General features: G+C 39.5%; 1 protein-coding gene across 1 annotated transcript; it reads left to right on the top strand.

Annotated features, from left to right (window-relative positions):
* Window positions 1–2224: 2224 nt before the first annotated feature.
* On the top strand, window positions 2225–2804 carry LOC124595811 (uncharacterized protein K02A2.6-like). Its single transcript, XM_047134707.1, has 3 exons — window positions 2225–2359; window positions 2403–2485; window positions 2528–2804. The coding sequence occupies exons 1-3, from the start codon at window positions 2225–2227 to the stop codon at window positions 2802–2804; spliced, it is 495 nt and encodes a 164-aa protein (XP_046990663.1).
* Window positions 2805–14368: the final 11564 nt, after the last annotated feature.

Here is a 14368-nt window from a genome sequence, read left to right as displayed (position 1 = left end):
TTAACAACTGCTATATTCTTTATTTACATTTCTGTCACAGTTGCATATAATTTATACAGTTGACTTTTTTTGAATGCAGCCTTTGAAATCAGATCTAGGTTAAAAGTTCTTACCATAGCAAAATTCCGCCAACACACTTGGGTAACATCCACATAACACTGAATGCAGTTTCATCTGCTGAATGTATGAAATAAGATTTTCTATATCTTTTGTATGACTTTATGTTGCGTGGACATAACCCAAGTAAGTCAGTGGAATTTTGCTCTAATAAGCACTTTTAGTGCAGGACTGGTTTGAAAATTACCAGCTATGTTTGAAACAGTGACAGAAATTTAAATAAAGAATTATCAAATCTGTGTTGCTGGTCCTTCCCCAACAGAATTTCGGAACCAGGTAAATTACTATATTATTAAGGATGGTTGTCAGTTCTTCTTTTAATGACCAGTTGCCATGTACCGTAACATCTTTGCCACTTAAGATGCTGTTGTGTTGTGGGCAATTGATCAGAAGTTTTGCAGTGACACTCTACAACATACATTTCAACAATGACACACAAGCAGACATTTATAATTAAACATGATTAACACCCCTCCCATGACAATATACATCCAGGTGCTGAGGCAACAATTTAAGATGATAAAGTTATTGTGATACCAAATACTACCAAATCTTTTGATCCATCACAACTGCCAGCAGGATGGCTTGCTACAAAAAGCTACCACACTTCAGTGACAACCAAAAGTATGTAATTTGCACTCAGGAGATGCTTATTTGAACAGTAATGAAGAATTCACAGGTAGCCAGTGTATAAATGTTACATAAGCTATGAAGCTAATGGACATATGAGATAAATTTTTAGGCAACAGTGATATTGTCTAGCTTTGACATAGTGAACTGAACTAAAAGTGCTTTTGAATTTCAATAAAACCAAGAGTGTGGGATCAGCAAAATGTATATTACTACTAAAAGACATCACATCATTTGAAAATTCTGGGAAACAGTCTTACCAATCATTCCAGTATTCAGAACACCATAGGCTTCTATGCTTATGAAATGTCCAAAGATAATGAAAAATAAGTCATAGTCAAATATCATGTGATTGGAGCTTAGCTGTCACGATCTTTATCACTATCTGGCTCAGAGTTGTGTAGTTTTCTGGTAATTGTTACAGGATTGTTATGCAGTAGCTAGTGACATACCCACAACAATGTCAGGAGACATGTCACACAAAGAATGTGCAACACTTTATTGGATTTTTTCAACATGACTGTCAGCTCATAAAATCCGCTCTCTACAATTTGACACATTTCATATCTTTTGATTCACTTGAAATTGGGTCTATGGAACATGAAAAATAAATAAATCAATCAATCAATTATGACACATAATTATCTGCAAATTCCCACAATAATGTACTGCAAATGTCATGTTCAGACTGTGGCAGTAAACATGAGTGTCATTACTGTCCTCACCCTGACATCACTTGTTCTGCTTACAGCAAGACACATTTAACAGTTGTCCATATTCATTTGCTCCTTGCCATCACAAGGGTTCCTGCAGCAGTTAATGGAATGTCCAGTAAGCTGATTCTTGCCCTCAGAGTTATCATTGGTGCGGTGGACTACAAGTAGGCACAGGAGCCACCATTTCTAACTAAGATGGACACCAACAAGCAGCTTGGCTTTGCTTCACTTCAGTGGTGAGTAGTATCCCATAGGTAGAAGATGATTTTCAACTGCAGTTTAGGTCACATTGTAAGTTAAGAACAAGAGAATACGTCACCAACTAGGTTCTCCTGTTGTCAGTTCAATGGTAGCAACTAATATTTTTCAGCATGGAAGCATTCACTCTCTGGGTGAACATGTCTCATTTCAACTTCCATTCCTTTTAGTGATATAAAAACTTTATATTCACATTATCCACAGTCCTTTGTACTAACATTAGGCTGTGCTAAGAACTTTAAGGCTAACATATAATTTAAAGAAGCACCACAAGGACACATCTTTAGCATATGGCCCCTTATTTTATAATTTGCAAATCAAAGCTTCACTGTTTTCATTTTGTGATTGGGGAATGATTACGGCAGGCTGAATTTTTATCTCCATTTGATTATTATATTGAGCATTGTAAAACTAATGAAATTCATCATGCTAACTGTTTATCAAGGTTACTATTACCTTGATAAATTGAACCTAATGATAATACTGTACATCTGTGTTCACTCATGCCCAGTAGTGCCCATATTACAGCTAAACAAATTTCCAAAGAGACTGACAAAGATAAAATAGTGTCTGTTGTATTGAGCAGTGTCAAAAATAACAAATTACCAAATAAAGTGCAATATGTTCTTAAGGCCATTGTAATGAGTACCATACTCTACTGGTCATAACTTTATTGTGTAGGGGGAGAGTGTTACAATCTCCAGTAGTCTAAGACCTCGTCTTAAAAAAGTAAGCCCAGGCCATTTGGAAACCACTAAAATGGAGTCTGTAACTCAAAGTTTTATATGGTGGCCTAATAAATAAAGAAATAGAGAAAGAAAAAGAAATAGGCAAAGATACTCTAGAGTCAATAGTGCTCTAACTAAGAACCCTTTCCACCCATGGCAACGGCCTAGAGAACTATGGGAGAGTCTTCATACTGATTTTGTGAAGTTTCCCAAGAGAATGTATCTGGTTGTAATGGATACCTACAGTAAGTGGCCAGAAGCAATCAAAATGTCACATTCTACAGTCACTTCTACCATAGGGGATGCATTAATTCCATTGTTTCCTCAGTTTGGTCTGCCTGAAATGATTGTGTAGTTTGGAAAGACTGTGTCTTTTTGTGCAAGAATTAGAACATCAAATTGAGTAAGATGCCCAAAGATTTAAGCATGCACTGAAAATTCACAAGTCTGATGAAATATCCAACCTGGTTCTGGGCTACCATGATGTAGAACATGGATTCATAGGTTAAAGCCCAGCCTTGCTTGATTGAGCCTGAGGGAGAAGTTTGGGTTAGTTACACCAAACAACACCCATTTGACAGTAGTTCATTTTTTCACCTAAACACATCAAAGGCTTACAAAGAACTGACATGATGGAACCGCAAAAAGACTATGCTCAGCGTCCAAAGATGATGCTCCGAGTCCAGAGACAAACGTATATCGATGCTGGTGTCGACCTCATCAGCGCCACATAGACCCCCCCCCACCCCCCCACAGTATGAAGTACTCTTGAGAGGCCGGGGGGCGAGGGTTGACTAATTCGTTGGCAGGGGTGGTCCATGGGAGCCTGACCACGGTCAGCACGACAGCAGCGTTGTTGGGGAGCTGTGTGGGTAGATGTTGTGAAGGAAGGTTCGCCCACCGAACCTGGAAGTTGTTGAAGCACACCGGGCGTCGTACTGCTGGGTGTGCTGGTCATGCGGCAACAGGTAGCACTGGATGAAGGGAAACACACGACGAACAGTGTATAATCACGCAGTATTATTGAGATTTTGTGGATGATGTCTGGGGGGACAGGCACAAACACCTCGAGCGAGGACGCGTTCAAGATGGGGGGGGGGGGGGGGGCATGAGAATCCTCGACAGGGCAAGGCAGGCGATGGTGGAGAGGTCAGAGGTCGAAGGGACTGTTGAAGGGCCCGGTGACGAGGGTGTGATCGTAGGAAAGCTCGATGTGGGGAGTATGTGGTCACTTGATGAAGTGCGTGAGACCAGAGTAGAGGGGGACGTCAGAGGAGAGCTTGACGATTGGAGCTGGAAGACTCTCAATTGAATGTGTAAGTCTGACGTGGAGGGAGTGGTCGGAGCGTCGTGAGCCAAGACAGTGAGTGGAGTGGGGGGTAGAAGAAGGCTTGACATGAGCAGGCTTAAGTCTGTTGAGAGAGACTGTAACAGCTGAATCTTTCATCTGGATGTCATAGGTGTTGGCTGAGCGTTGGAGAACTCGGTACGGGCCGGTATATCGAGGTTGGAGGGGAGCACGGACAGTGTCATCTAGGAGCATGACGTACTCACAACTATCCAGAGATTTCGGGACGTGAACCTTAGGGTGGGAATGGCTGGCGGGTGGAGTGATATGGAGGTTCATGAAGTGGCATCTGACGCAGTCCACGAAGGAAGGTAAGTCAGACTGAGGGAGAGAAACGGAAGGGCTCACAAATTCCCCAGGGAGAACAATGTTCTGGCCGTATACGAACTTGGCTATTGTGCCTTTGAGGTCTTCCTTATAGATTGCACGAATGCCAGGTAGCACAAGAGGAAGGGCCTCCATCCATAGAGAGTCGTGGCATCAAAGAGCCGCCTTGAAAGCGCGGTGCCAGCGCTCGACTAGCCCGTTACTTTGTGGGTGATATGCTGTGGTATAGATGCACTGGATGCCGCAAATTTTACAAATCTCGTTGAACAGGGATGACTCAAATTGTCTGCCCTCATCAGTCGTGATGATAGCTGGACATCCGAAACGCGATACCCATGACTCGACGAAAGCTCGAGCAACAGTTTCTGCCATAATATTGGGGAGGGGGACAGCCTTGACCCAGCGAGTTGTTCATTTGATAGACGAGAGAACATAATGAAAGCCGTTAGAGGGGAGGAGAGGGCCGACAATGTCAATATGAATATGCTGGAAACGCCCAGGAGGGATCGAAAAGATGCAATGCGTTGAAGACAGCTCGAAGGAGTATGGTTGGGATGAGGGGGCATAGCGTGCCCGTACTGTCATCGCGCCAGATCTCACCAGAAATGCCAGGGAAGGTAGTGCGGACGAAGTGTAGTGAAGAAGTAGAGTCTGAAATCAGGTTTTGTGTTTCCTCATCGGCAGGTTTGGAGGTTAGGCAGTTCAGAGAGGTCCAACAGCGAATGGATGGCATCGACTCGTGAAAGGAAATCAGCAACTATATTGTCAGCACCCTTTATGTGTCTGACATCAGTGGTGAACTGAGATACGAAGTCCATGTATCTGAAGCGGCGAGGAGGTGGGTCAGCTGGCGGGTTTTTAATGGCCGCAGCCAGGGGTTTGTGGTCCGTTAAAACATAGAAAAGGCGTCCTTCAACATCAGTCTTAAAATGCTCGATTGCTTTGTAGACCGCGAGCAACTCCTTGTCAAACATGGAAAATTTCCGCCAGTGGAGTAATGTTCCTGTGAAACTCAGTACTCGGCGGCGGCAGAGTGAGAACACGTTCACTGCTGTATGAAGCATTAATATGGCTAAAATCGTCTTCTGGGGTGGGTGAACAAGTTGCAGGCGCGATCGAGTAGTGAATGGCCGGGCGGTAAGCGTGCATAGTGTCGGCGAGTTATTGGCAAGATGCGGGTGCGGTAGCTGTGGCGGGATTGTATGTCGCACTGGTGTTTGTTTTGACTGGGTCGAGGTCAGTGAGCCAGCAGGCAGTGGCTGTGACGTCGCTATCTGTCGGTAGCGGTCGAGCAGAGTTGGTGCGGCTCGGGTGCTGTGTAGAGGGAGGCATGGTACGTCCAGTGTTGCACTGAGAAACAGCCGGCATTGTCGTCGGTGTAATTGGTGCATTGTTGTTGATTGGTAGGTTGTCCTTGATGAAATTGTTCTTCTGAATTCGACCGGGCATGCGATTTAGCTATAGTTCGGAGTTCGTGCGAACTGGGATTTGCAACATAGTCCCCATTTGTTGCAGCCCATTGTTTGGCATGATTGTCTGATGTCGAAGCACTGCACAAAGTTAATTCATTACACAAAAGCAAGTCAAAATTGTCCAAATTAATTGGCAAAGGAGCACTGCACTGTCCAGAAGTGAAATTACCGATGGATGACGTGTGCACCTCGGTCGCATTGTTAATGTGTGAGAAGGTGATGAAAGTTACCAAAAAGCATGATTCACACAAGAGTCAGGAATTTACACACTAATTACACTTCTTGTACACTGCATCCAGATGCAGCACGATGTGAAGTGGATGGACGTAGAAATCCGACAAAGGGTTGCTGCATTGTTTGTCCATGGCGATGTTCCGGTACACATTTCTGGTGTCGTAAGCGGCGTTCATGAGCGTCGGGGTCACCAGTGAGGGAGAAGTTCGGGTTAGTTACACAAAACAACACCCATTTAACAGTAGTTCATTTATTCACCTTAACACATCAAAGGCTTACAAAGAACTGACATGGCGGAACTGCCCAAAGACTATGCTCAGCGTCCAAAGACGATGCTCAGAGTCCAGAGACAAATGTATATCAATGCTGGTGTCAACCTCATCGGTGCCACAAGCCTAATCAAATTTGTTGACATACAGCCAAACAACAGACCCAAGTTAATAACTGATACGAGTTGTTCATTCAATGTACGTGGTTTTGTGTGCATGAGAAATGGCATCAGCATCAATGTATGCCAAAAGAGCATAACGGAAAAAAAGAAAGATATATTATATTTCCTTATAATTTAATGGCAGGCTGCGATTTTTAGGAAACAGGAAACCAAATCTTATCTTCATTCAGTTCTAGTAGGAACCTCTGAACCAATGCCATGTGCACAACAGGTGAGTAATGTCAGTTGAGGTACCTGGGTACAGGAGATAACTAGGCCATGGGCTTTTTTCCACAGAATTTTACTTCAGGCAGCTGGCAGCACTGAAGGACAGTGGTATCTCCCTTCAACACTAAGTCTCATCTTTCAAAGTGTTATGGTTTTATGTGACTTTTTTTCAATTTAGATTTCCATTGTAGTGTGGTGTCATCTTGAATTCATGAAATATCTACATGTTCCCTGTAAGTATTATCACTCTTACAAGTAATTTAGCATAAAGTATAAGCATTACAGAGATTTGAAATGTTACTTGGAGCCTGTGTTCTCTTTTAGGTTACAAGCTTGAGGGGATGGCCCAGTTACCTCCAAAATCTTTCAAAATTGGGGTAAATGGACAAGGTTCTTGAGGTATCTGGTCCCTCCTCGAACCTGTTTACTCCAGGTGCATTAATTATTGTTATCAGTATTCTTTAATTCGTTTTGGAAGCTATTTTGTTTATTTTTTCTTGTGAATTACTATGTTAAATTAATTTTACCTGGTATCTGATATCTGAATTGGAACTGCTAATTTATAATATAACCTTAATTTAACCTAACCTAAACTTTTTTCAGATGTTTATCATTTTCTCCTAGGTCATTGGAAAAATGTAGAAGCGAGCTGTTGAGCTATCATAAACAGGATTTAGGAATAGCCATTGGAGATGTTAGGAGTGGAAATAAGAGAGCAGCTACATTCTAGAAAATTTCTAGGCCTACATTAAAACACAATATTCTCAGTACATGTGGTGAAGGAATCACTTCAAGAGACAGTAAGAGCAGTGGTAACATTGAATCATTCATGTCTGCTGATGAAGAAGAATTGATAGTGAACTGTTTGAAAGTATAATAATAATAATAATAACAATAATAATAAAGACAGAGGATGAGATGGTCAGATGAAGTTAACCGACACCTCATGTTCTGTTATTACCAAGCAACAAACTTAGGAACCAACACAACTGGATATAGATCACGAGTATACACAACATTTATTACCAGATACCCAGAATTAAATTTTTTAACAGAACAACGACTAGCTGATCAGATCCATGTAATAATAAAAAATAACAGGATACCCCAGTCAGAATTAGAAAACATCAAACAACAAGTACAACAAATACTGGAACAAAATAATGTGCAATCAGAAGAAGAAGAAAATACAGTAATGGACTCAAACATCCCAGAGCAAACAAACAAAGAACAACACGCATCAATTACACAATCAAAGGAAAACGAAATCTTAAGACAGCCACCAGAACAAGCACAAATAGGAAGTGACACACATTTTAGATATAGAAGAAAAATTTCAGCTGACATATATAGAATACAAAGACACAAATACAGACATTAGACCATTCTTGCATAGACCACCAAATAACCCACTAGTCGAAACAACAATAACAACTATCAACACAATCATATGCAACAAAATAAATGAAAATACAACTGTGGAAGAGTTACAACTACTGGTTTATATAGGAGCACTCACTACATTAAATGTACACACTAGGCAGAGATCGGAACCAACCAACACACAGAAGAAACCCACAAAACCAGCTTTGCAACACAGGTTACAGATCAGAATAGAAAAACTGAGAAAAGACATCGGACAGCTAACACAATTTATAAGAAATGAAATGTCAGACAAAAAACAAAAAAGGTTAGGTAAAATCTCACAACAAGAAACGATAGAACAATTAGATGAAAAGAAGCAGAAATTACAAGCATAGGCCAAACGACTTAGAAGATACAAAAAAAGTGAAAATAGAAGGAACAAAACCAAACATTCAACACAAACCAAAAGAAATTTTACCAGACAATAGATAACACACACATTAAAATAGACAATCCACCAAACACAACAGACATGGAACACTTCTGGAGCAACATATGGTCAATCCCGGTACAGCATAACAGGCATGCACGGTGGATACAAGCAGAAACAGACACATACAAGATGATACCACAAATGCCTGAGGTGATAATTTTGCAACATGAAGTCACCCAAGCAATTAATTCTACTCACAATCGGAAAGCCCCTGGAAAAGATAAAATAGGAAATTTCTGGCTAAAGAAGTTCACCTCAATACATTCACATCTAACTAAATTCTTTAACAGCTACATTGCAGACCCATACACATTCCGTGATACACTTACACATGGAATAACTTATCTGAAACCTAAAGATCAAGCAGACACAGCAAACCCAGCTAAATGTCGCCCCATAACATGCCTACCAACAATATACAAAATATTAACTTCAGCCATTACACAGAAATTAATGACACATACAACACAGAACAAAATTATAAATGAAGAACAAAAAGGCTGTTGCAAAGGAGCATGAGGATGTAAAGAGCAACTGATAATAGATGCAGAGGTGACATATCAAGCTAAATCTAAACAAAGGTCACTACACTACGCATACACTGAGTACCAAAAATCTTTTGATAGTGTACCACACTCATGGTTACTACATATATTGGAAATATACAAAGTAGATCCTAAATTGATACAATTCCTAAACATAGTAATGAAAAATTGGAAAACCACACTTAATATCCAAACAACTTCAAATAATATCACATCACAGCCAATACAGATTAAGCGTGAAATATACCAAGGAGACTCATTAAGTCCTTTCTGGTTCTGCCTTGCTCTGAACCCACTATCCAACTTGCTAAATAATACAAATTATGGATACAATATTACTGGAACATACTAACACAAAATCACACATTTGCTATACATGGATGATCTAAAACTACTGGCAGCAACAAATCAACAACTCAACCAATTACTAAAGATAACAGAAGTATGCAGCAATGATATAAATATGGATTTTGGAACAGACAAATGTAAGAAAAATAGCATAGTCAAGGGAAAACACACTAAACAAGAGGATTACATATTGGATAACCACACCAACTGCATAGAAGCGATGGAAAAAACAGATGCCTATAAATATCTAGGATACAGACAAAAAATAGGAATAGATAATACAAATATTAAAGAAGAACTAAATGAAACATATAGACAAAGACTAACAAAAATACTGAAAACAAAATTGACAGCAAGAAACAAGACAAAAACTATAAATGCTTATGCTATACCAATATTGACCTACTCATTTGGAGTAGTGAAATGGAGTAACACAGATCTAGAAGCACTCAATACACTTACACGATCACAATGCCACAAATATAGAATACATCACATACACTCAGCAACAGAAAGATTCACATTAAGCAGAAAGGAAGAAGAAAGGAGATTTATCGACATAAAAAACCTACTTTATGGACAGGCAGACAATTTAAGAAAATTCTTTCTAGAACAAGTAGAAACTAGCAAAATACACAAAGCAATCACTCATATAAATACATCAGCTACACCACTGCAATCTCATAACCACTTCTACAACCCTTTAGATAACATAACATCAACAGATATGAAGTAAGTAAATTGGAAAAAGAAAACACTACATGGCAAGCATCCTTATCATCTAACACAGCCACACATCGATCAAGACGCATCCAACACATGGCTAAGAAAAGGCAGTATATACAGTGAAATGGAAGGATGCATGATTACAATACAGGATCAAACAGTAAACACCAGATATTACAGCAAGCATATTATTAAAGATCCCAATACCATAACAGATAAATGCAGACTTTGCAAACAACAAATAGAAACAGTAGATCACATCACAAGCAGATGTACAATACTAGCAAATACAGAATACCCCAGAAGACATGACAATGTAGCAAAAATAATACACCAACAACTTGCCATACAACATAAACTAATAAAACAACACGTTCCCACATACAAGGATGCACCACAAAATGTACTGGAGAATGATGAATACAAATTATACTGGAACAGAACCATTATAACAGATAAAACAACACCACATAACAAACCTGACATCATACTCACCAATAAAAAGAAGAAATTAACACAACTAATCGAAATATCCATACCAAATACAACAAATATACAGAAGAAAACAGGAGAAAAAATTGAAAAATACATCCAACTGGCTGAGGAAGTCAAGAACATGTGGCATCAGGATAAAGTTGACATTATACCAATTATACTATCAACTACAGGAGTCATACCACACAATATCTACCAATACATCAACACAATACAGCTACATCCAAACTTATATGTACAACTACAGAAATCTGTAATTATTGATACATGTTCAATTACCCAAAAGTTCCTAAATGCAATGTAACATATACCGTACAGTTAAAAGGAAGTCACGCTTGATCAAGGTCCACGTCACTTTCCATTTTTAACCAGACATAATGTCTGAGAAAGGAAAGAATAATAATAATAATAATAATAATAATAATAATAATAATAATAAAAGGTCTAGCTTATTTCGACAAGAAGTTTTGGATCTCATTCAACTTTACATCAGAGAAAACATCTCATGTAAATTCAAATACCAGAGACCTGATGTAGTTTTAGAACTAGGCATTGCTTGTCACTCAAGAAACCACGAAGCATTGAACATGTAAGGTTTGATCAAATCAGTCCATCTTTGAAGTTTTAGCAAGCACCATAAAGGAACTGAATCTTCAAGGAAAAACAAAGAGGTGTTTCAGTAGTGATGAAACATCATTCTGCAATGACCCACCAAAAACCAGAGTTATTGCAGTCATTGGTGCAAAAATTAGGTGCTAGATAAGTTCATTTGGGCATGAAAACACACTAGTGCTGTTATGCTGTACAGTGATAGAGCAAAGTCTTCTGCTACTATGCATATTAAAAGCAAAATATAAAAGGAGAATTGGATTTATCAAGATTCTGCATCCCAAACTGCAGTTTGAGCAAGTTCATGGTGATGGATGGAAACAGCTTTATTCTTCAATTGGTTGTGTGATGTGTTTTTACTGCATGAAGGTGAAGGAAAACCAGCACTATTAATCTATAATGATACTACAACTTATATTTCAATTTAATTATTATTTTTGTCCAGCAAAATAAAGTCACTGGTTTGAAGCTACATCCCTGTCACAGCCTCTCGATGTGTCAGTTTTTGAAAGCTTCAGGAGCAAATGGGATGGTGAACTGTGTAAATGGCAAAGAAAAATTCCATGCAAAAAAATCCCTAAATAGAAATTTGTCTCACTTTCAGCCAGACTGGCTGGCCTAAGATACGCCTAGAACAAATACGGGGCGAAGCAAATAAAAGTGGCCTGGACAATAGGATTGATTGGACATGAATGCATGAAAATAACCACACCTTGTGAATGGCACACCAGAGGTACATGCACCATGTGATCCACAGCAGTTCAGAGTGTAGTTCGGGATGCATCAGTGTGAGTGGAGCAGTGCAAAGGGGACAATTGTACTTACAGCGGAGCACCAGGTGTTCATTCTGGAAAGTTACATGACAATAAAGTCATGAAAATGGTATGGTCAGTTATTTGCCAAGACATTTAATGGTGTCAAAGTGCCAGCAAATAGCGTCAGGAAATGCTTAGTCTGATAATGGCATTAGACAGGATCTGTTTTGAACAAGTCAAAAAACATTTTGAAACATGCGCGCACACCAGAAAACAGAAAATGTGGCTGCAGTTTACTGAGAAATGCTTCAGAGTCCTACCAAATCAACCCGACACCTGTCACAAGAGACTGGCATATCATGTCCATCATGCTGATGAATATTACACCTGTACCTGGATATGTGCCTGTACCAAGTGTCTGTTGCTCATGAATTAAAACCAGCAGAAATTCCTCAGTGGCTCCAGTTTTGTGAGAGGCTGTTCTCTGAGATAACAATGATTGGCTTGGACATGGATCTATTCTTTATGTCTGTTTTCACCTGAGTGATAATGTCAACTCAAAGAATCACATGTTTTGGGCAGTGGAGAACCTGCATAACTTCCAAGAAACCCGCTGCATGACAGGAAGGTTAAGATTTGATGTATAGTGTCTCCACAGCACATTATTGGTACCATCTGCTTCCATCAGAAGCTGACTTTGATGTGTAACATTGCCTACATTTTGCAACCATTTGTGGCAGCATTAATGGAGGAGGAAAAGACCTATAGTTACTTCCAGCAACTGCCCATAGAGCCAGCTGAACCTTGGAGTACATTTACACAGTCTTCATGCCTGGCAGAGTTGTTAGCAGAGGTCAGCCTGATCACAGTCCTAGCTGACAACCCAGGTCACCTGATCTGTTAGTGTGCAATCATTTTGTATGGAGAAGCCTCAAGTAAGATGTATCACAACAACTCTCATAGTGTTCAAGAACTGCAGCAGAATATTTTGGATGAGATTGCAGTAATTCCAGCAGTCCAGCTTCGATCCATCTCCAGCATCTTTCTGAATGGGGCCCAAAATGCCAAGAGATGAATGGTGGTCACTTACAACACGTGCTATAGTCAGGTTAATACAGTGTTTACTTTCCTCAGCTGTTTTTCGTTGTACCCTGTAACTCTGTTTTCTGGACCACATTTATTTGCCCCACCTTGTATTATTGATGGATTTAATACCACTGGAATTTATGATTGGGAAGTACAGGGGGTCACAAAAAGCAATCCTAACTTCAGTATTCAAAACAATTGATCTGGAGAAGCACAAAAAAAGAAAACAAAACACACAGACACTGTGCCATTGGAAGTAGTTGCTACCTCTGCAGTCACAGTGCCACAAGAAGCAGTCTCCTGCTTAACAGGTGCAGTGACACTAGAAGTACCTGTCCACACAGGCGAAGTTCTGGTGCAAGCTCAACAAGCAGGTACATCCCCAGGAGTATGTCATAAAAGTTTTGAAGACCTGTTATTAGACATGCTTAAACTAGAAAAAATACCTGAAACTGTTGATAAAAGGCAGAAAAGACTTATGTCAAACAGTGAGGTTATTACATCAAAAGTAATGGCCCAGATACTCTAACTAACCATAGTTGATATAAATTATGACCCTGAAATGGAGAGTATTCCTGAGACTGAACCCTTCTTGACCCCATTGTCTGTGGCCATCAAAAATAATGAATGACACTAATTGTTCAGCAGATAGTTCGGTCCAGCTCAAGAATTATTAAAACTCTGAGAGACCTAATCTTAGATTGTCCCTATCTTAGATTGGATGAGGTGGTATGATTATTAATGAAGTTGGTAGTCTGTTACCTTAGTTTATATCACAATGGTGTATACTTTCTATGTTATTTGCTTTGTTGTTTTCATCGGTGAATGTATGTGAAGAAACCTGTCATACTTATTCCAAAAGAATTAAATATTGTGCTAAGCAACATAGCTTTCAGCAATATTACAGACTGCAGTATCTGAAGAAGAAGTACATAAAGCTATATAACCATCATCAGGAATAAATAAATAGATGAACCAAATAACAACTACAACTCATAAGAAAATTATTCCTGAAAATCAGGAACATTACAGTACCCACCATAAACTAAGTTGAGTATCAGTACCATATTAAGGGTAGATTGCCAATATGCAGCTATACATTAATTTTCCTCACACAAGCAAAAAAAAAAAAAAAAAAAAAAAAAGAGTTACTTTGAAAACTCCTTCTGCTACCTTCATCATAAAGCTAACATGTATCTACTGCTTCTAGTTATAGCCTGTATGACTATATGGTTGTTTATCATGAACTACAGTTATCTACCAGTTTAAAATAAACATTACTACTTGTCATACAAGAAACAGAAATACCCAATCCATATCTGTTTAAATTTGACCTGCCTCCAATCTGCTAATGCCCCCCTCTCCCACATAGCTTATCACCTCTAGCAACCCCAACGTTGATGGTATGTTAGGCCAACACATTCCTCCCTTATTTTGCTAGTGCCCTCCATCGCATTC

Source organism: Schistocerca americana, chromosome 1, assembly GCF_021461395.2.
Source record: "Schistocerca americana isolate TAMUIC-IGC-003095 chromosome 1, iqSchAmer2.1, whole genome shotgun sequence".
In the NCBI taxonomy this organism is placed as follows: Eukaryota; Metazoa; Arthropoda; class Insecta; order Orthoptera; family Acrididae; genus Schistocerca; species Schistocerca americana.
Note: the sequence above shows the minus strand (reverse complement) of the source record. Positions and strands in the feature narration are given on the sequence as shown.

Coding starts and splice junctions, on each gene's coding strand:
- LOC124595811 (XM_047134707.1), top strand. CDS start 2,225: ATGCCCAGTAGTGCCCATATTACAGCTAAACAAATTTCCAAAGAGACT. Junction 2,360..2,402: donor AATATGTTCTTAAGGCCATT/GTAATGAGTACC, acceptor TTTATTGTGTAG/GGGGAGAGTGTTACAATCTC. Junction 2,486..2,527: donor TTGGAAACCACTAAAATGGA/GTCTGTAACTCA, acceptor TAATAAATAAAG/AAATAGAGAAAGAAAAAGAA.